Source organism: Camelus ferus, chromosome X (genome assembly GCF_009834535.1).
Source record: "Camelus ferus isolate YT-003-E chromosome X, BCGSAC_Cfer_1.0, whole genome shotgun sequence".
Classification (NCBI taxonomy): domain Eukaryota; kingdom Metazoa; phylum Chordata; class Mammalia; order Artiodactyla; family Camelidae; genus Camelus; species Camelus ferus.
Genome location: NC_045732.1, coordinates 55,751,109 through 55,773,824, shown reverse-complemented (window position 1 = coordinate 55,773,824; position 22,716 = coordinate 55,751,109). Strand labels below are relative to the sequence as shown.

The following is a 22,716-nucleotide window of genomic DNA, read 5'->3' as shown; positions in this document are numbered from 1 at the left end:
TCTATTTCGGAGTATAAATAAGAGCAATGCTACAAAACTCTCTTGGGAGAATTTCTAACACACAAAAACTTGTGAAAATGTTGATACCATGATCTCATATAGAGAGTTTTTTTTTAACCAAAGCATTTTTATTTTCCAGCATTTATGAATTACATGATGAACAAATCTTTGCTACTATGTATCATTATGATTTAAATATTAAGAAAGACCCCTATGCTGATCTTGCCTATAGTCTCACTAACCAACGAGTCTAGAATTTGATTTAAATATTTTTTACAATTTAATTTCAATACTTTTACAATTTCCAATGCAGAATGGGGTCTTCCTAGACTAAATAATCACCCAGCATTTCTAGGGAGGCTGACAATTTTGTAAAATCCAATATAATATACAATGTTCCAGTTGATTATCTGAAAAGAGAAGCTAGAACCTCAAAAGTCTGCCTCTGACAATACATACAGAAAACATCATTTTGTGAGGATGGGGCAAAATGGATGAGGTGAGGTCCCATTCCTATTACTATCTGGACAAAAAGATATTGCTTAACAGGGCCTGGCCCTGCTACCCTCAGCCCAGGTCCACCCCATCATGCCTGTTAATCAACACAGATTATACATCCAAAGAAAGTAAAAAGCCTTTCGCGAGTCTCCTGTGGTTGCACAAGGAGTGACAAAGCGCCTCCACCTGCTTCTCAACTCAGCAGCTGTAGCCGCCACACTCGAGGGCTCAGAGGGCCTTCTTACAGCCTGTGCTCACAGGTGCTCCTCTTTTTCCAGCACCAGCTCAGTGACTGTGCAGCAGGAATTTTACATCACCACGGGTCGAAGTGAAAGCTCTAGTGCCCTGATTTCCAAAGGAAATCTGGTCAGCTGGAAGCAATGAAAACTTAATCTGAACGCAGCCAGGCACTGGCTGGGAGCACATGCTCCATAAAACAAAGGCTGGAATCAAAAGTTTTTTTTTTCATACAGATAGCCACTGCCACTGGGCCTGCCTGCCATTTTTTTTTTTTAAAACATCAACTCTGAATTTCAAACACACTGTATAAAATGTCATAAACTGCCGGATAGCATGAGGGGAGAAACAGAAAAGAATGTACGTAATTGCAATATAATGCAATTGCTCAGTAAATATTTTTTTGAATATTAAAGACTAAATGTCAGGGAAATAGGCCAGATCCTGGAGATAACAGTGGTCAACAAAGCAAAGGCATGGTCCCCACTCCCACAGTGATTATGAAATTTTCAAAACACTTGAGCATTTCCAAATATCCTTGCACACTTATCCACATTTTTGCTCTTCACAACCACCTTGTGAGCGACATCTGTAGGTCCACTTAGTGGATAAGGAAAATAGACTTAGAGACGGTAAGTGATTTGCTGGTGATCAGAGGATTAAACACAAGATTTCTGACTACAAACTCCGGACTCTTACCACTATAGTAGTATTTCCAGAAGTGTGTTTCATGGAATACTAGTTCTCTAAATAAAAAGGTTCTTTTAATCAAAAAAGACTGAGAAATTGGTTATATTATATCTTATAGATTCATGGAGCAAATTAACAAATTATAAGCTCTGAGAAGACCTGTGATAAACTAGTTTATTTACTTAATTCATTTTTTATTGAAGTATAGTCAGTTTACAATGTTGTGTCAATTTCTGCTGTACAGCACAATACATATACATACATACATTCCTTTTCGTATTTTTTTCATTACAGGTTACTACAGCAATCCCACTCCTGGGCACATATCCGGAGGGAACTCTAATTCGAAAAGATATATGCACCTCAATGTTCACAGCAGCTCTGTATACAATAGCCAAGACATGGAAGCAACCTAAGTGTCCACTGACAGATGACTGGATAAAGAAGATGTGATATTGTGTATATACACACACACACACACACACACACACACACACACACATACTATTCAGCCATAAAAAGAATAAAACAAACTAGTTTATTTTTATTTAATCCCATATTTCCAAAACTTGGCCACAAACCCTCTCTTGAGGAAAAAAAAAATGAATCCACGGTGACTCAGGAACTGATGATGCACTAGTGTACTGGATGCAGGGTGGGGGCATGTAGCAGAAGGGACATGTATGTGAGAGTTGCACAGTACATCTCTAAATCTATGCATGACCATGAATGCATGTGACTGTAGAAGACTATGAGTTCTTTTTTATTCTTGTCTCACTAGATACTATGAAAGAAAAGAGCAGATATTTGTGGTGAGAAAATAAGGCCTATGTGTATGATCAGGATGAGGGAAAATTTAAGGTACCAACAAGAAAATGGAACTGAGAGAGCTCCCCTGACCCTTTTTCTTAGCCACCTCCAACACTTGCTCAGGATTGAGAAAAACAAATCTTCCCCTAACCAAGGCTTGCCCTAATGGCTAATTCTGGGACTAAAGCAATGAAATATACAAAATGAGCTGGGAGCATCTTGTAGTGCTAAAAAGTAAAGAACTGCTCAGAAAGAAATCTACAGTGATGGGGCCATGGAAACGGTATACAGCAGCACACTGAAAGCACACCTAATGGCCAAAGCTGGGAAATATAAGCAATAAAACAAATACGATAGCGTTAGATTATAATCCAAATTATAAATTCAATACCTATGACTTCATACTGAAATAAATGGATGAATAAATATTAAGAAAAGAAAAATCTCCCATGGAGAGGAATTCCAAATAATTTCTGTAGATACTCCGCCCTTATATTCATTAACTTGTAATAACCTATAATGAAAAAGAATATGTATATATGTATAACTGAATCACTATGCTGTATACCAGAAACTGACACAACACTGTAAATAACTAGACTTCAATAAAAAAAAATATGATGCATAAGTAACTCCCTACTCCTTCTTAACTGTGGGCTGCACATAGTGACTTCCTTCCCAAAACTTCCAAAGAGGGCAGTATAGACAGGGAAAAGGAAAAAAGGATCTTTACAGTGGAGAAACCTGACAGACACTATGTGGGCCAGGTGATCAAGTCAACCTCAATGATAATGAGTCATAACGACATGTACCTTTGATATGATGTGTTGAAAATGGTACATTACCTCTGTGCTCCTCCTCGACAAACCCTAATCTAACAATGAGAAAAACACCAAACTCCAATTGAGGGGCATTCTACAAATACCTAACCTGTACTTCTCAAAATTCTTAAGGTCATCCAGACAAGGAAAGTCTGAGAAACTGTCATAAGCCAAGAGGAATCTAAGGAGACAAGATGACTAAATGTAACCTACATTCTGGAATGGAAAAAGGAGCATAGGGAATAATTGAGGAAGTCTGAATAAACTATGAACTTTAGTTAACAGTAGTGTATCAACATCGGTTCATTCATTGTGACAAGTGATTCATTAATGATAAAATATTAACAATAAAAATAAGGTATTAACAATAAGGAAATTGGGTACAGGGTGCACGGGAAGTCTCTGTACTACCTTTGCAATTTTTCTGTAAATCTAAAACTGGTCTAAAACAAATCTTCATTAAAAGAAAAAAAATCACTGCCTCAAACCATCTTTGTGCCAAGCCCAAATTTATTAAAAACTGCTTTATCTCTACAGGAACTGGAATCTAACTCAGCCCTCCAAATCACAAGTAGTGATTTTTGAAGAGGGAGGGCTGGACAAACATGAATTAAGGAAAGCACGATTTGTTTTGAATGCAACCAAAAAGTAAAATTTGTATATACCATTTTTAAATAGGCTGCCTCAAAAAGATATCCCAAATTCCTTCATGTAATATTGAATACAGTGGGTGCTTTATTGACAAAAATAAATCATGATTAAAAAATAAAACCCATTAACTTTTTTATGCTTAATATGTTAGAGACATCAATATGTGATTTAATGGGTATTTGTAAAACTCTTACAGCATAAATAATATAAAATTGCTGTTTTGTTATTTAGGCTAATTCATTTTAAGACAACATAACCATACAGATCTTTTGACAGTCTTTATTATAGAAATATACTATTTGGCTAGAATTAGCCACTTAAAATGAAAACGTCCAAATTATTGGATTTTCCATCAAATAAAAATCAAAGAATAATTTTGTGTATATATTTAAATAAAAAATGTTGTCTACAGGAAGAATATTTTGTAATAATAAATCAGTTCAAAATGCTATAAACTCTTGTAATTGAAACAAATCAAAGCAGGGCTACTATTCTTCAATATTTTCTAAATTTCAACATCTTTTTGCATATTTTTTAAAAAGCTGGAACACTGTGTATATCAGATGATCTCTCACTTTGTACCATGAATTATGAATAATATATCACTTACAGGAATCCATTGATCAAGCTACATACAATTTTTACATCCCAGTTTTCTACTGGATTTACTTTAAACCATTTTTTTTATATTTTATGGCTGAATCATTTTATACTGCCCCTTTTGAACATTATAAGTAGTTAAAAACAAAACTTCCAATAATAATCCAAAGTAACAGCAGATCTTTGTAGTCCTAATATGCTGGGAGGAAGAGAACCCCGTGAGCAAGTGTATTCGTTGTATTGACAGCTCACTGTTATCAAAACCAGAAAGCAGGACACGTCTTTAAGGCACTTCACATCTATCTGCAGGACTGTTGAGCACGTTGCCATGGAACATAATTCCTTCAAGGACTACAAACCAAAGAACAGCCATTTTGGCATAATAGTACCATTTCTTAACATTATTTTGTAGCATTCATCAAGATGTATTACAAACCCTACCAATTTAGGGACAATGCGCTGCCTTTTCAAATGCATTCATACTGGGTCTTAGAATCAACTCCGTTTTAGCAACTAATTAGTTACACTGACAAACTTTCAAGAATAGGGCTATACAATTTTAGAAAATGTCACCACTCTCTTTGTAAATTAATGATATGTTCCCCCATTGCACAATAATAGATGGTTATCAGCCTTTCCTCTTTATCCTGTCTCAGTCATTTAGTTAAATCTACCCTGCACCCTCCGGAGAAATTCATGGTCTGTCACCCTACTCACTGGTGTCTAGATTTATGGATATTTTAGCAGCCCCTTCATTTTCATATCACTAGGCAACTCTTCCAAGTTTAAAAGAAAGGACAGACTTCACCTGAACCTTCAGACAAGTACCCTACTACAAAAGTCCGTTTTCCCTCTGTAACTCCACTTTCCTTTCCTTTATATTAAAGAAACACACAGCCTGAAATCTAATGTATTGCCCCTTCACATTATTAAATGTAACATGCAGAACATTGCATTATTATGCTACACATGGCCAAGAAATTTTAGTATTCATGGGATTATGGTAATTAAGTCTTCCTTCACTTTGGGTGATGTGACACTTGCTTGACTATAATGTCACTCCACTTAAAGTCTGTGTAAACAACATTATCTTAGTCACTCTGCATTACATTTCCAACTGTGAGCAAAATTACAAGGTCAGAGTGGACAAGAATGTAGGTAATCCCAAGGAAACATCATGTAAATGACTTGCTCAAGGTTCATACTGGGTTTTCAATAAGAGCAAAAAAGGAATCTTTTTTATACTAATATCATAGTGCTATTATCTGGGTGCCATCCATGGCAAACTACCTGGGTATTCTGGGAGACAGTGGTAAAGACAGAAGTGTCCATGATTTTGATGTTTTGTGGATAAAAGATAAATGCTGTTTGCCAAGGCTTCATTCAGGCTGACAGAAGCGTCCAGACTCAATAAGGAGTAACACAGAGAACAACTACAACTACAAACGGTTTTGTAAATAAAGATACATTAATATCTCAAATGAAAATAATACTTTTTTAGAAATGCAGATGAAAAGGCAAGACACTGCTTATATTTCCTTTCTCGTTTTTTTTTTCATAAATACTCAGAACCATGACTTTTATTCTTTAAAAAAGTAGAGTTGTGATTTCCCAATAGTCTTGTCTGCCACTTTGTGATTATGTCTAAGAAGTACTGTCTTGAAAATGCTCTGGCCTACAGAGACACTATCTGAAAGGCTTTGGAATATCTTGCGTTTTAAGTGATTTACGTAGTGCCTATTGAAAGAGTTAGATAACCTGGTTAAATCTCCACAAAGGATAGGTATAGGGGGGCAAAAATAAAGTAGATGATCTTGCACAGGTTCCTCTTCACTAAACTAGTGGGAATAACATAGTAATTAAAATAATGGTTTTCAGAGTATGCTTAAACTGTAAAACAGGGTGCCAATTATAAATGCAAAGACAGCAGTGGAAATTCTTAAACATGGGCGCCACAATCAGTTCACAAATAGGCCAAAGTGGGTAAAAACACTCAAAAGCAATTTATTTGGGATTCTGTAAACTTCCTGTCACATACGCGTGATGAGGGATATACATATGAATTGTATTAGTCTGGAGATCATCTGAGCAAAGTGTGAACCACAATTTTCTTGTGATACCTGATGTTGAAACTCTGTAGGAGGTCAATTCACTTCCTAGGGATACTATAGTCAAAATTTTTTTCCCCAGGACTACTTATAAAAAGAGAGGCCCTGAAAAATGTCTTTATCATAAGAGATTAACTGATTTAGAATTTGTCTGCCAGAATTGCTACGTTCCGTAAGTAGAAAGGTCACTAAAAACGTAACTATGTTCAAAGTCCTCACAGATAAACAGTTTTCCTTTTAAAAGTCATTGAAAATGATAGGTATCCCATGTTAAAGATAGGATATACTTGTGTGTGTGTGAATGTGTGAGTGCATGTGAGCATGTTTGTGTGATATATTTGCAATTCTGGGAGTTTAAATAAAATCAGTTTCACCTCTCTCCCTTATATAATCTCTTACAATGTTAGCAGGCAGGTTTCTGAGTGTTCTTTCCAGAACACATAGTATCTAAGAAACCCTGAAAGCTCTTTGTTAAGCCTCAGGGTAAAGATTTAGATCTCTCTAATGAAAAGTCTCTCCAAACACAAGACTTGCCCCCACTTACCCAAAAAGAAATTCAGAATATACAGAACAGTCCACCTGAGTCCTCTTTCTACTTTAAGTAGCTATACGCAGCAGCATAAAATCAGTCTTGGAATCAAATCTTAAATGAGCTGAAAATCTTGAATATTCTCTTCTCTGAATCTGAAGCATACATAAAAAGAGCTTGAAAAGAAACACAAAGCCATAACAAATAGTGGTTGGACTTTCATTGTATTCCAGCATCTGTAATGTGATGCTTCGGAGTGGGAAACATTGAAGATGAATTCAAGATGGCGTGTTGCCACTGTCTAGTCCTTATAATGCTGCGATGCTCTATCCCACCTCCCACCCCCAACTGTCCTTGAATTAAGAGAAACACAAAGAGAAAAAGAATAAACTCATAATCTTAACTAAGCCAGGGGGTGTTACAACAGTTTTTCCAAATGGATAAAATTCAATTCTGTCTTTATGTTTTATGCACAATAAGTAAATTATAGCTTCAAAGAAAAGGGGAGATACGTAACATAGATCAAAGTTTAGAGTATGCCTGTGAGATATCGCTTAGTCCAACATCATCATTTTCCAGATGCAGCAACTGAGGTCTCAAGCTATAGAGTTATTTGCAGTCAATGGACTTCTGACTCCTTTTTCTTCCCAGAGCTTTTCCTGATATACCACACTATCTCATCAAGTGAGATTTTTATGGGAAAGTGCTTTGTAACCTAGAAAATATACATTTTAAATAGTATTCTTCTGCTTATCTGAACGATATATATTTTTAAATGAAAACTGACGACAGTGTCAGTAAATATTGTTATGTGCACTAAGTGATCAGAATTAATGTTTCATCTACGTGTGTATAATCATGAAAGAGAGTCAATAAAAAGAATTATTTTTTTCTTCAAAGGAAATTTTTTGTTAAAAATATCTACTACATTGGGAAAAATGTGGGGAAATAGAATCTCTTGGATAATGCTAGTGGGAGTGTAAGTCAGAACAGATTTAGAGAACAATTTGACAGTAACTATTAAAGTTGAAGATGTGCATAGCCCACAAGTCAACAATTTCACTTCTGGTTTATACACTAGGGAACTTCTCCTACATAGGCACAAGAAAACATGATGTCCATTACAGTACTGTTTTTAATAACAAAAATTGGAAAAGGGTGGAGGGTATAGTTCAAGTGGTAGAGCACATGCTTGGTATGCACAAGGTCCTGAGTTCAATCCCCAGTACCTCCTCTAAAAATAAAAATAAACAAATGAACTTAGCTACCCCCCCACAAAAAATAAATATTTAAAAAGAATTGGAAACAACCTAGATGTCCATCAATACAGTAAAAAATATAATCAAAATTTTGGTACACTGATACAATGCAGTAGTACAGTGGAAAATTTAAAAAAATGAATGAACTAGATCTACATATATCAACATAGATAAGTCTCAAAAATACAATGTGAAAACAGCAATTACAAAAGGATAATATATCCTCTAAAAATAAATAAATAAACCTAATTACCTCCCACAGCCACCCCCCAAAAAAAAACTGAAAAAAAAGTTAGTATAATACTAAACCATTTACGTACATTTTGAAAACACAAAAATCAATGCTGCATATTGTTTGTATATAAATACACATATAATTTTTTAAAAAAACACACAGCAATGATAACACACCAATTTTAAAATAGTGGTTACCTCTAATGAAGGGTGAAGTAGAAAGGAGATTAGTGCTAGTTGTAACATGAATGCTTTACATATACATCTGTATCTGTCATTTTTTTAATTGAGCTCTGAATCAAATGTGGCAAAATGTAGACCTGATTATTGGTCCACAGGTGTCTCTCATTATTTTCTGCTCTTTCTATTTGAACTATTTTATAATTAATGTTGCTAACCTAACAATCAAAATGTTACAAAAATTAATTTCCAAAGAGAAATGCTATTTTCAATAAGTCATAAAACAGTGTGTGTGTGTGTGTGTGTGTGTGTGTATATATATATATATATATAATGAAATGAGGTATTTTGGTAATAAGTCTGATTCCAGTTATCAGATTATAAAATATATTGATCCAAAGTATATGAGCTCTGAAATCAAACTGCCTTAATTCAAATGCTGGCTCTGGCAATTGTAGGCTGTATGGCCTTAGATAAATCACTGAGCCTTCTCTGTATCTCAGTGTCAGCATCTGTAAAACAAGGATTCCAATAACAGCACCTGCCTTTTAGGGTTGCTATGATGATTAAATGAGCTAATACATGGAAAATCACCTGGGGTGTTGTGTGTGACAAATGTTAGATATTGTTATGTTCTGGCAAAAAAAAAAAAGTACTAGTTCATCAAAATTTAACCTGAGTAACCTTATTTGTATGTCTACATTGTCTGAATGCATCAAATGGCCACTTACTTCTTATATTCTCTATCTTTGAGGACCAACCAACTAAGAATCCCCAACTGTTAGAATTTCTAGGAAACAGCTTTAGTTAATTAGAACATTAAAACAGAGTTCATCCCTCTCACACAACAGATTACTTGTGGTCAGAACTATCTGGTGATCTAGAAAGGGCAGCACTGTCCACCCAAATTTTATTTAAGTAACATCAGATATTTTGCACATTGTCCATATGTGTTGACTAGCTGTCCAACAATTTCTCATCTTTCTTATGTGTCTGTGTTAAACCTGCAACTAGAATATGTCAACAAATGAGGGGTGGAGTTTTTTAGTTAATTTACAATTTAAGATTTTGTAGTCTTTTCTTTCTCTTTTTCACTTTTCTCTTTTTTAAAAGTCCTCGGATAAGTTTTCATCAGAAATGACAATGTTAACTGACCATCCTGCCTAACGATTTATGGTACAGAGCATAGGAGTCATTAAAGCAGGTTTAGCAGTGGGGTGTTTTTCTTTTTTTTTTTCCTTAGAGAGATTGGAATTTAATTGTTTCCTTTTTAGACAAATATTCTTTTGGATTGCCAGTGATGAAAGGGGCATACAGATGTCAAAAGCGTTGTAGCACAGTGGGATTATGTGCTAAGGTCCAGGGCAGGACAGACAAACAAGCAAAGGCTCAGATCAGTCAAACAGTTACCTCTTAATAAAATCTCAAACGACCAGCTTTTGTTTTATCTTTTCCAATGCCTATCAAAAGTTCAAATGAAGTTTTGTTGTGTTAACTACTAAGATTTCTTTTATTTCTTATTTTAAACATTTGTAAAAACAAAGGAATTTCACTAGATAAAATCGGGAATTTGTTTAAAGGCAAGTCAATTTAAAATAAAACAACACATGCTATATACATGGCTTTCTTCCTATTAAAGCACCATAAGTTGGGCTTTAAATCGTAGATTTAATTACATTATATGACAGGATCTATACTTAAATGTTCTCTTTTGGACATAGTAGAAATTATCTTTCACTCTACATTGCTCTGATATACATGAAAACAAAAAATAATCATAATTTTACCTCAGTTTTCAAACCACATTAAAGGAAAACAATCTTATTTCCATGTAGGAAGGAAAAATCATGAATTGCATAACCACCATTCTGAGTACCAGGAGAATTCATCACCAGCACTCTAGTTATTATTTATTTAATTTACATGAATTTTCCGTCATCAAGATCTTTGGGTGAATTTCTAACATACTGTGATTTTTATTTTTGAATTACAGTATGTAGCTTATACTTTAAAGCAAAGGTTGCAAATTGATAGCCCATGGGCTAGATCCAGACCACAGATGGGTTTTGCTTTCCCTGCATAGCATAGTATTGCTTTTTTGGTTTTTTATTGAGTTAGTTACCAATAATTAAGAATTAGAGAATTTCATATAAAAATCTGCATTCCCAGCTTCTCTCAAACGGTTGGGTCTTAAAGACACTGGGCCTGCATTCCCACCTGGTAGCAATCAGCTGAGCTGAGTAGTAGCTGCCACCTTTGGAAAGAAAATACACTCTCTAGGTCACCACAGTCCCCACCACTCCCTGTTGCTTATGGTTTTTCACTTATGTTGCCACCCTTGCCTCAGGAGGCATTAGAGGTTGCGACTGTCCTCTTTCTCTGCAGTTTGTGTAAGTGAGTCAGTACATATACTTTCAAAAATATTTCACAGTTTTTCTCAGATGACATTAAATGCAAAAATGCATCACATACAGATGTACATGTGTGTTCCAATAACTCTAGAAATAAATCTATACAGTTATAAACTACTGTTCTGCTAAATTAAAAGAATAATTTGACATTAATTTGCATATCATTTTACTCATAGACAGTGAAAGTCAGTTTCAATGCCTGAATTCAATTGCATTCTATAAAATCAAAAATACTTACTTTCAATATCCCAAACCTCAATTCAAAACTCAATCCATTAAAAGCTTTTCAGTTAAAATTATTCATTAATGAAATCTGGTGGGTTCTAGTCTCCCCCAGCATTGAAGTCACAGTTTCAAAAAAGTTTGGCACTTAAGGAGGCACATCCACTGCTTCAGGTCACTTGGGTATTATTTAGTGTGCATGATATATGAGAGTAACATTTAGTATAGAAAATGGCCCAGATAGTAGAAGCACCACCATGGTGATTTTCATCTTCTAGGGTGAAAACTCAAGATAAATGACATGATGTGGGCCCCATCTCTCCAACAACCCTCTGACATTTTTCTTGTAGAAAAATATGGATAAAACATGCATCATAGGAAGCCCTGAAGGAAGGGGGAAAAGCCACCAAATGGTGATTTAACCTGAGAAGGGTGTGTGGGAGAGAAGAGGGGGCACTACTGCCAGGCAATATCAAAACGTACTTTAGTATCATGGGTTGCCCTCCTTTTCTCTTGCCTCTCTGAGTTACTGCCCATCCTTTTCTCCCATCACAACCTAAAAGGTATGAAGCCTGGAGCAATATGGTATCTCTGATTGCAATTTCACTGAAATTGTCATAGACATTTTAGGACGTTTCAAGCATAGATCTTCTTAGAGTTCCAAATATTGCAAAAATGTATTTTTAGAGGAAAAGAATTTCAAAGATTTCAAAACTAGTAGCATGCCTACAATATACATCCGTGCCTCATGCTTAAAAAGATTCTAGATTAGGAAGCCTGAATTTTTTTTCCATCATTGCTGTAGCACACTTAATAGCCTGCGCTGCCCTGCAAAAGTGAATGTACCTTCCTAAGCATTTCAGAACCATGGGGCAGGTGAATTACTCGCCCATTATTTTACACAGGTGTCATGATTTTTATGTCAGTGACCTTTACTCAACCCCCATCAACTTTGCAGCCCTTCTCTAGCTTCTGCTTTAGTTCCCAGGGAAGGAGTTGCTCCCTGTGGCTGGAAGGCATCTCCCCACTACATGGTCCCAGGAGCCACTCCCAGTTAACAGATACGAATGATCACTAACTGGCAACGGTGAAACTTTGAAGACCCCAATTAACTAGAGCCCTTAAATGGATAGACAAATTCTAATTAGCTATTGGATTTCAGGTTTCTTATTATTAACTAAGGATTAAGCAAGATTCGATATTCGCTGCTGAAATTTTTAAATGGCTCTACTTTCCTACCTGAGTGAGTATAGTACAGGGAACAAAATTATTGAAGTTGGGCTGAATCTGTACAGGCTCCAGGACATTCCCAGGAAGTTGATTTTTAAAAAATAAATACATAAATACCTGTTAACAGCTTGTTTTCTTGTCATTTGCCTCTTCCTTCTAAAAGGAGAGTGTAGCAAAAAATAAATAAATAAAACTGGTTAATTGAGAGTTCTGGTTAGTTAGAGTCCAATTAATCAAGGCTTTATTATATTTCACAAAAAAATCTTCTTAAATTCCGCAGAAATTTTAGATAGGTTACACACAATGAAACACCAGCAGGGAAGAGCACAAAGAAGGTAAGAAAGCCTGAATTGCTATTAGATAGTATTTTAAATATATGAATAACATCATTACATTTCTGGTCTAATCCCCACTGAGTAAAGAATAATGTGAAATGTCATGTAGTTTAGGGCTTTTCTATATATGAAGGCAAGGAAATATGGTTATAGATTTCTGTTGAAGAAAATGGCCTCGGGTCGTAACAATTCCAAAAAAAGATTCAGCAATATTGTGCTTTTTCCCTTTCTCTCAAGAGCCTTCCTTCCCATCCCATTGGGTATTCCAATACCTTGTAGGGAAAAAAAATTCCCTTCTGTTTTCTTTTCTCATTTTTTATTTGGCCAACAGAACAATGAAAATAAGCCAAAATCCATGTTATGTCTTAATTTCCTAAACATGGAGCCATTAATCACACAGCTCACTATATACTTATCTCTGAAGCAATACTGAACTATCTTCCATCTTCCCCAAAAGGGTTACACATGCACACACACACACACACACACTCAGACACATGCACATACACGCATACACATTCATACACACATCCGCACAAAATAAGTTAAACACATACAAAAGAGATCAGTAAAAAAATCCACATAATTAACTTAGTTAACAAAACAACTATTCTTTCCAGGAGTAGAGTATTTCCTGGTGTTCATAAACCCTTTAATGAAGAACAACAAAATTTAAAATGACATACTATAATAAAATTATAAGGACAGTAATTTGGCTCTTTTGAGCCTTACCTTTAAGTAGTACAGAAACAGGAATCTCCCCTTAATGCCCACTACAAAAATACACGATATACATAAGTTCATCACCTCTTCATAATCTCTTCTTCTAGGAGCATTTTTCTTAAAAGACTCCTGTTTTGTTTTGTTTTGTTTGTTTGTTTTTGAAAGGTAACTGCCTTCCTGCTTAAAGGTCTATAGAAATATTTTTAAATAAATTGCTAATGCAAACATGTATCTGGGGTTTCTGGGGAAAGTAAGTGGGAGTGAAGGAAGGTGAGCATTTTTTTCACCTACTCTTATGTTCTGTCACTTGATTGTCAGAACTATTTGATTTTGCTTTAAAGTTCACTCACCCACTCTGCTTTCAAATGACATTTTCTTACAGTATACTCATACATACCAAGGCAATGATAATGTATACTTCTTTAATCCAATGGGCTGCCTATCACTAAATTTGAGGATTTTTTTCCTTTTACCAGAGATCCCCCTTTTTAACTCATAAAACTTTCTGAACTCAACAGAACACTTTTGGCTGTCACCATAAATACATAATTATACTACATTAAAAATAATATAAATCTTCTATAGCCTGAGCTTCGTAGATTCTTTAAACTTAGATTTTAAAATTACTGAATACTGAAACATTCTTGTTAGAATTATCCAATGACTATATAAACGCCCATGAATTAATTGTCCTTTTGTTAAGGATTTTTAAATTTCTAAGAAAATTAGGAGCCTACTTTGACTTTTGAAAATTTCTCATTTGCCTTGTCAAATGTGAGAATGTATTTTGCAATACTGTCCAACACTAGGTAAAACTCTAGCACCTTAGGAACTATAAACTAATTACATATGTTTTATTTTTTATATTCAAAATAAAACATGAATTTTATGCTTCTGAATTTGTTCTTTCTGTGATGTTAACTAATTTATTTTCGATTTCCTTATACTTTTCCAAATGATCCAGATTTTAGAAAATGTTATGAAACAAACAGATGATGCTACAAATATCAGCTCAGTATGAAACAGCTCTCATCTGGGTTTCCTGGAGTTGGCCCAGAATGTTTTATACCCCCTCTAAATCCCATTGTCTCTCAAAGTTACCTTTTTTGCTGCTTCTCCCCATTTCTAAATCTGGCTATGAAATTAAAACCATGAATAAAGTGCCTGAAATTCACTCAAACTTACCTTTGTGGATAAAGCATACATATGACCACATTATGACGAAGACACTGACAAAATGGGGTTACACTTATTTAACAACATTGAGTTAGATGCTATACTCAATGCAACACTAATAGAGCTATTATCAATTGAGGTCCTACAATACACGATGGTAATTAGTAAGGGTCTCTATACAGTTAACTAGCTCCAAGCATCATCAGTGCTGCACTGCATTAGGACATTGATTATCCTTACTATAGAGAGACTCTCCTCAACATACTAGTTATGACTAGAAGGTGATTCTGCTCTGCTGAGACCCAAGGAATAGATAATGAAGAGCTGGCTATATTTTGAATTTGTCAAGATCATTTTTACCCTGTACCACTGATAAATGAATTTTCATACTTTGATTCTTCTAACTTGTAGTGTGTGAATGCAAGGGAACAAAGTTAATGGTAATGGTTGCTATCCAGAGTACCCTTCTCTGATTGGAGTCAGTTTAATAGAAGAGTCATATAGAATTCTTAATTTTGAAACCTAAACTTAGATAACAGAATCACATTTACTAGTAGAGAAACGGCATATGAAACACATGACAAAAGCAACAAAGTAAAGAGTCCAATTAAGAACCCACAGACTCTCACTTGGTGGGGAGGGTATAGCTTAGTGGTAGAGTGCGTGCTTAGCATGCATAAGATCCAGGGTTCAATCCTCAGTACCTCCATTTAAAAAATAAACCTAATTACCTCCCCACAAAATAAAAAAAAAAAAAACTCACAGACTCTTTGGACTTTAGTATTTCAGTCCTTCTGATGATAAATTGAAAATTCACTGTCAAGTATCACATAAGTCCTACCTCTGATGTGAGGTACCTAAATAGAATGCTAATTTAACTAATTCTTCAAAGAGGGGAAATTACTTAAAACAGAGCATTTTTATACAGTCAAACTTTGAGATGATCTACGCCAATGGATTTCAAATTGAACTCTAAAGAACTTCAGTAAATTGCCAGTGGGTAGTAGAAGGAGAGGTAAGAGGGAGTCAATCCCTTCAATTAGCGAAGCTCTTCTTTGTCCTATGTGATATACTGGGTGTCTGACCTGCTCTAGTTTACCACCTGCAACAATAACTACTTAACACATGAGGAGATTAGCCCCTGAGATATTCAATTATTTGGTCAAGGTCACACAGAAAATTAGTATCAGAAGTCTGTAGACTCCTAATTCACACTGTCGCCCCTGAATGTGTCACCCTGCTTCCTCTACTGTATATGAGGGAACCACTTGTTGAACTCTCCCCAAAATACTGTCGTATCTGTTTTATTCCCATGGAAACATAAGGCTGATAGACATGCTATGCATTTAGAGATTAGAATAGACAAAATTCATGGCTCCCTTGATCTCTATACTAGTGTTTCTTTCTAGATCACACTGCTTTTATTTTTTGTTTGTTTCTTTGTTTCAATTGAAGTATAGTCAGTTACAATGTGTCAATTTCTAGTGTACATACAGCACAATGTCCCAGTCATGCATATACATATATATACATATATTTGTTTTCATATTCTTTTCCATTAAAGGTTATTACAAGATATTGAATATAGTTCCCTATGCTATACAGAAGAAATTTGGTTTTTTGTTTTAAATCTGTTGAGACATGGAAGCAACCTAAATGTCCATTGACAGATGACTGGATAAAGAAGTTGTGGTATATTTATAAAATAAAATACTCAGCCATAAAAAAAGAATAAAATAATGCCATTTGCAGCAACATGGATGCTTTTATATATTTTTTAGAGTTTTTAATAAAAAATTGGGGGGAGGTAATTAAGTTTATTTATTTTAGTAGAGGTACTGGGGATTGAACCCAGGACCTCCTACATGGTAAGCATGTGCTCTACCACTGTGCCATACCCTCCCCGCTAGACCACGCTGCTTTTAAAGCAGAGGTTGCAAACTGGCAAATAAGGCTTGCCAAATATATTTTATGTGATCTTCCCAGAGATTTAAAAACCTGGAATTTTACATAAAATGTGAATTCCTAGAAGGTTCTCTCTTTAAAAAGAAAAAAAGGAAGATCTTACGATACTAGCAAAGCACAACTAGATAAAATGGAGAAGCAACAGCTACCCATAGACACAGCATGCAGTCTCCTGTCCCCTATAGGTCCCAGAGTTTTCTATAATCTTATACCCAGTTCTGGCTCTCCAAATGAATTTATATTATTTCCCTGGTTCCAGTAGGAATTTGAGTTTTAGAGTCACTATTTGAAAATTTGTGAGTATAATTTACTCAAGCATTAGTCAATTTCCCCAAAGAAAATGTGAGATATCTGGAAACTTTCATAGGTGTGTATGCTATTGATCAAGAATGCACTGAAAGTACTGGATTAACTATCCACCTAAAAGGTCACATGGACTCCCTTCACGGAGGAAAGACAAGCCTCTGACTCTTGTAGTAGACACCATTTTACAATTTTTTTTCCACAAACAGGAAAGCACCTAAAACAAGTTGTACTAGATGAAAATAGATTCAATAAGAAATAAACTCTGATTATACTCAGAGAAATAGTATCATTCAATCAGAATAGTAACCATATATTTAAAATTCCCAAAGGTCAATAAAAATGTTTCCTACACTTTGATATCTGAATACACTGCAAAATGATTGTACACCTTAAAATATATAATTTTTACTTGTCAGTTACACCTCAATAAAGCTGGGGAAAATGTTTCTTATGCTTCTAAATGGGAGTCAACTGTTAACCTGACATCTAAGGCCATATTGTGGGTACTGCTAAATTAGGCTTTAGCTGTTCTTCATACAGACAAGATCTTTTAGTCTTCTAATGTGTTTTCTCTGGCCAAATACAATAAACAAAGCGTTGATCTGGGAACAAATGTAATAAATAAATAGGACTTAAATCAACCAATGCCCTGCCCCTCCCTCCAACTTTATCTGTAGAGGAAAAATGACCAGTAAATATGTGTTGGTAATTTTTTTTAGGTTCTCTTTGGAGACATGATTAAATTGTGTTAACTGTTGCATTTCCACTACTGGAGCTTTCCTCACTCTTAGCTAATAACTTTATTCATTGTATATGTCAACTCTTGCTCCACAGCAGCTGTTATAAAACTATATAATCTCTTTAGGGATCCTGGAAATTCTTTGACAAGCATTTATGTCAAAAAAAAAAAAGGAACTGAAATATTTTTCATTATAAAAGTATAAAAATAAAGGCCTGGTTATTTTAGCCCTATTTAAGTTTCCAAGGGGCACCCAAACAATCCCTTGATCACTTGAATCTCTGATTCAAGCCCCAAACAATTAAAATAGACTATTTTCCTCCTTTCATAAATGTATTTTTCCTAGAACTATTTGCGAATAACAAAAACTTTGGTCATATTAAATACGTTTCCTCTGAAATATTTTGGTGCATCAGCTTGCTCTTTAGTCAGTGGATTTAAATTCAGAGTCTAGAGAAAAAAGAAAAGGAAAATTAAATATAGGATGGTTTGGTTGATAGTAAAGATAAATGAGCCTATATGGCATTTTTAAAATGTAAGAAAAAGGGTTTCAATATATGTACATATATTGCAAATATGTCATATAAATGACCTCTGATTATTAGATAACCTATCTGAAATCATTTCTATTGTATAAAGCTTTAAATATCAAAATTCTTCAAAATCTTCATAAAATTTAAACTATTCAATGCTGGGTCATAATATCCACAGTATTTCTGTTGGAAATTTTTCTCAATACCATCTTGCTCTCCATATTTATAGGTTTGTCTAAAGACATCATGAGTGACCCTTTGAATCTTGTCCTTTGATCTGTATGGGGGTTCTAGCCAGCCTTTTGTAAGGGACTTTTTAAACCTTGTTACACTAGTTAAATTTGATGTCTTCCAGGTGATGATTATGTCTTGTTATATGTTCAGAATGACTCACAGAAAACACTAAGTAAATGTGCCAGAAACCAAACCAAAGATTTATGGGAGATGTACATGAAAGTCCTTGAGACACTGGGCACAATCACTGCTTTATCAGCTTTTAGTTAGCTTTGGTTTTGATGGCTTGATACGACACTGAGATAATAGTCAATTGGCCTACTTCTAAATAGGATGCTGCCAATGTAGAGAACTTAGTGGCAGTCCCCAATTCTGAATTTCTCATTAAACCGTTTCCTTCATGGCATTTATAATAATGTGTCAATATTGTATCTGTTTACTTGTTTTAGATCTATCTTCTCTCTGAAAATACAATCTCCCTTGAAGAATGGGTTTAGTTTTCTTGTTCACAGAGTAGGTCCTCAGTAAATATTTGTCAAATGAAATGAACTTTGGCTGTGTGAAGGGACACTTCACTCATATTCAGATCTGTCACTGTAGAGTCTTCAAGCTTATTTTCATAAAACATATCTCAGAGCCCATTTCTGTGTTACACTGATTTACCTTATTGATGATGGGGCTTCATTTATATAAGGACAGCCATGGTATTTTAGAATCTGAGTAGTTGCACTGAGTCACTAAAGTTGATCAGAAATACCGTGAGCCCAGACTTAGTTACTGAATTATTGATGGATAAAAAATAGAGTCATTATAAAGTTATTCATGGAAAGAAAGAATATTCTAAAATTTATTTTAATTATACCTTAATTTTTTCTTACATTGGGTTTATTTGTTTAGTGAAGCTTAAATTAGATGTGAAACACTGACAGTTCTGCAAGCAGAACTCAGCTAAGCTGATTCTAAGAAAATGAGTTCATTTGCCAATTGATTATTCTGGTAATCCTATCTGGTTTAGTCTAGCTGCAGATGAAGACAATCAAGCAGGGTCAGAGCAAAGAAATCTTGGCCTGGATATACTCTCAATGTATTACTAAGGGATGGGAGTGGGAATGAAGAGGATTACTTATTTGAAAGTCTGTTAAATCCTTTACGTTCATCCCTTGACTTAGTCTCTGACAAGGACCACTCTACCACTAAAATAGAAGAAAGTAGTAAATTAAAATAAATTAAATAGAAATTAAAATAAAAACAAAATACATGTTCCTCACCAATTAAGATAACAGAAGCAACTACTTAAAATTACAAATGATTACCTTTTAAAACACTAAATGCAGCTTCTTTTCTGTCCAAAATCTTATGTCCAAAATCACTGTTATATAGTTTTACAGTTAACAGAATAATTTTTTTACCATTAACTGATGGAGCACAACTATTCTGTGTGCAAAAGTGGGTTTGAAACACTGTCCCAATTTTATATATGTAGAAACTGAGATTGATCAGGTTTTAATATGATTCAGTGTTCTTTCACTTCTTGTTGTTGATAATTATCTGAGTATGACTGAAATACTCTTTTTTTCTTGATACTTTTTTCCTTAATCATCTTGTCGCTTTTATGAAACGTGAAGAGCCAACTTCTTTGAGTTAAGGGTTGCTCTTCAAACATACTCATAACTGATATCTAACACTGTGTACTGATCCCACAGAGGACACATTTATCTCTTCACCCTATGATAGCACCTTCTTAGTTCACTATTTATCTACAAATACTTACTGCTCATCAACTATGTACAAAGGCTCTTTGCTATGGGCTATGGAGAATACAAAGATCTTTAAGCATGGTCCCTGATATCAAGAATATTACAATCTGGAAAGAGAGACATAGCATAAACACAAATTGCTACACTAAAAGTCTGTGAGTGGTCAACTCCACACGATATCCTGACCTAGAATAGACACTCAAAAATATCTAATGAATTGAAGTTGAATGCATGATGCTATAATATAATAATTATAAAAGTTTAGATGGTTGCATCACTTATAGCTAGAGTGGTAAGTGAAGTCATTATGAAAGAGAAGAAATATGATTTGGCTCTTGACAAAAAGATAAATTTTGAAAAAGAAAGAAAGAGGAGAACAATGCTTTAGGAAGTTGAAACTGACAGAATGGGCAGAACGAATTGTTACAAAAATGTTTGGAGGTGAGATCCGTAGGAGGTTACTGCAATGTCCTAAGCATGAAACGACCAGGTTGATACAGGTAAGAATGAAAAGGAAAGGGGATGTGCAACAGAAGTCTAAAGCTAGTATCAGTATGACTTAAAAATTAAATTAACAGGGAAACAAAGTATAGAATGGAGCAAAGGAGAATTCTGAGCTTAGGAGTTTGTTTCCAAGAAAATTTATTTTCCAAGTTCCATGAAATCAAGTTATAAATAAATTTACAAACAACAACCTATTCTGTAAGCAACAGTATTAACAGAAAGAACACTCAACAAGACATAAGGAGACTTGGCTATTAGTCTCAACTATGCAACTGCCTGGGTGACCATGAACAAAAGACTTCCTCTTTCTAGATCTCAGTATCCGCATTTGTAAAACCAGGGTTGGAGATATTGACCTCTCTGGCCCATCATAGTGCAAATACTCTATGGTTCTCTGATTCCTGGGTTGCCGAGTATCTCCCTAACATACAGGTAGATTACACTGAAATTCCTCTGAGAAGTTAGTGGCTATTGCAGCTTCATTGCCACTCCTAACACATATTCTGCTTTTTTCCTTTGATTCATAAATAGTTATTGCAATGCCTGTCAGTGGTATTCAGCTAAGGGGCATATCCTTCCAATGTTTCACAAAAGCACTGCCTAAAAATTCTTCAGACATTTTATCTCACAGAGGAAATCAGTAGATCCTTGTTCTGTTTGTATGCTACAGAAAGATGGACTTGAAAAGCTGAGGAGTACACATGTTTCTTTCCACAAGTTTCACTTCTATTGCAATTTCTACATCTCCTTTACAATAATCTGTATTGTAATAAAAACAGAGTTGACATTATCTATCTATATGTATATTGAAGTGAGTTTATTTTCAATTAAATCTTCAACCTCTGCTCTTTAAAGGTTACAGAAATTCAGAATTATATCATGTCTTCCCAGCTCATACCTGGTAGTCCTGAGGTCAATCTAATTCCCCTTTTCAAATGCTACATCTTTTTTAAAAAATATGGTAACTAGAACTAAACATAATATTCCAAATGGGGTTAGAGGAACGTGGTAATCTCATCACATAGCCTGCAGAATTTTAGATCTTTCTTATAACCAGGAATGCAGGTAAAAATGAGCTGTCATTCATCAAGAAAGTCACTGTTATTTCATTTCTCCTTTAGGCAGTTAGTTTTATCTTGGACATCCTGATCAGAAAATCCCTAGAAATAGAGAGAATGAATTACATAGTTTGCCTAACAGTTACATAGAGAAAAACACACCATTCTTGCTGACTGCTGTCTATCATCCCACTTCCTCCTCCTCAGATAAATGTGAAAGAACTTAACAGTAATGTACATTTTCATCTATTTATTGACATATTCAACATTACCTAACCCCATGAGCATCTGTTGAGTTTATCATTTAAAATGGGAACTATACTCAGTATCTTGTAGTAACATATAATGAAAAAGAATATGAAAATGAATATATGTATGTATAAATATGACTGAAACATACATGTACACCAGAAATTGACACATTGTAAACTGACTATATACTTCAGTAAGAAATACAATGTAATACAATACAATACAATGCAAACAACAAAAAGACTAGTGTAACTAGTGGATATTTCCTTGCAGTGTCTAACAAAAGACCATGTACACACAAAGCCTCTAATTACAACGTGGTTAAAATGAACATTCAAAAGGGCTGTGAAACTTTCTGGCCCTTACCTTTGCTGTGAATAAGTTATCATATTCCTTTTAGTAAACTGAGGTCAAATCATCTGCTAATCTTAACATTAACACTGGTTGCCTCTTTTTTTTTTTTTTTTTTTTTTTGCATTTTGAAACAAGTAAACGGAATTACGGTTTCTTCCCTTTGCTTTCTTCACTCAGTCCTGTGCTTGTCTCTCTCACTAGGCTGTGATTCTTTGAGAGCAACAAAACCTAATTACTGAACACCCCTCCCAGATAACAAAATGAGCTCTAACATTAAACAACATCATTAAAGTCTTCAGA

The 22,716-nt window shown here is 34.7% G+C and overlaps 1 protein-coding gene across 2 annotated transcripts in view; it reads right to left on the bottom strand.

Moving 5' to 3' along the window:
- Positions 1–22,716, bottom strand: part of LOC102509544 (dachshund homolog 2) — a 211,267-nt gene that overhangs the window by 71,480 nt on the left and 117,071 nt on the right. Inside the window, exon 2 of one of the 2 annotated variants that reach the window (XM_032474619.1) lies at positions 12,598–12,636. The exons of the other annotated variant lie outside the window; for it this stretch is intronic. Coding sequence (XP_032330510.1) covers positions 12,598–12,636 — 39 coding nt within the window. The remainder of the gene's footprint in view (positions 1–12,597; positions 12,637–22,716) is intronic. 2 annotated transcript variants of the gene reach the window in all.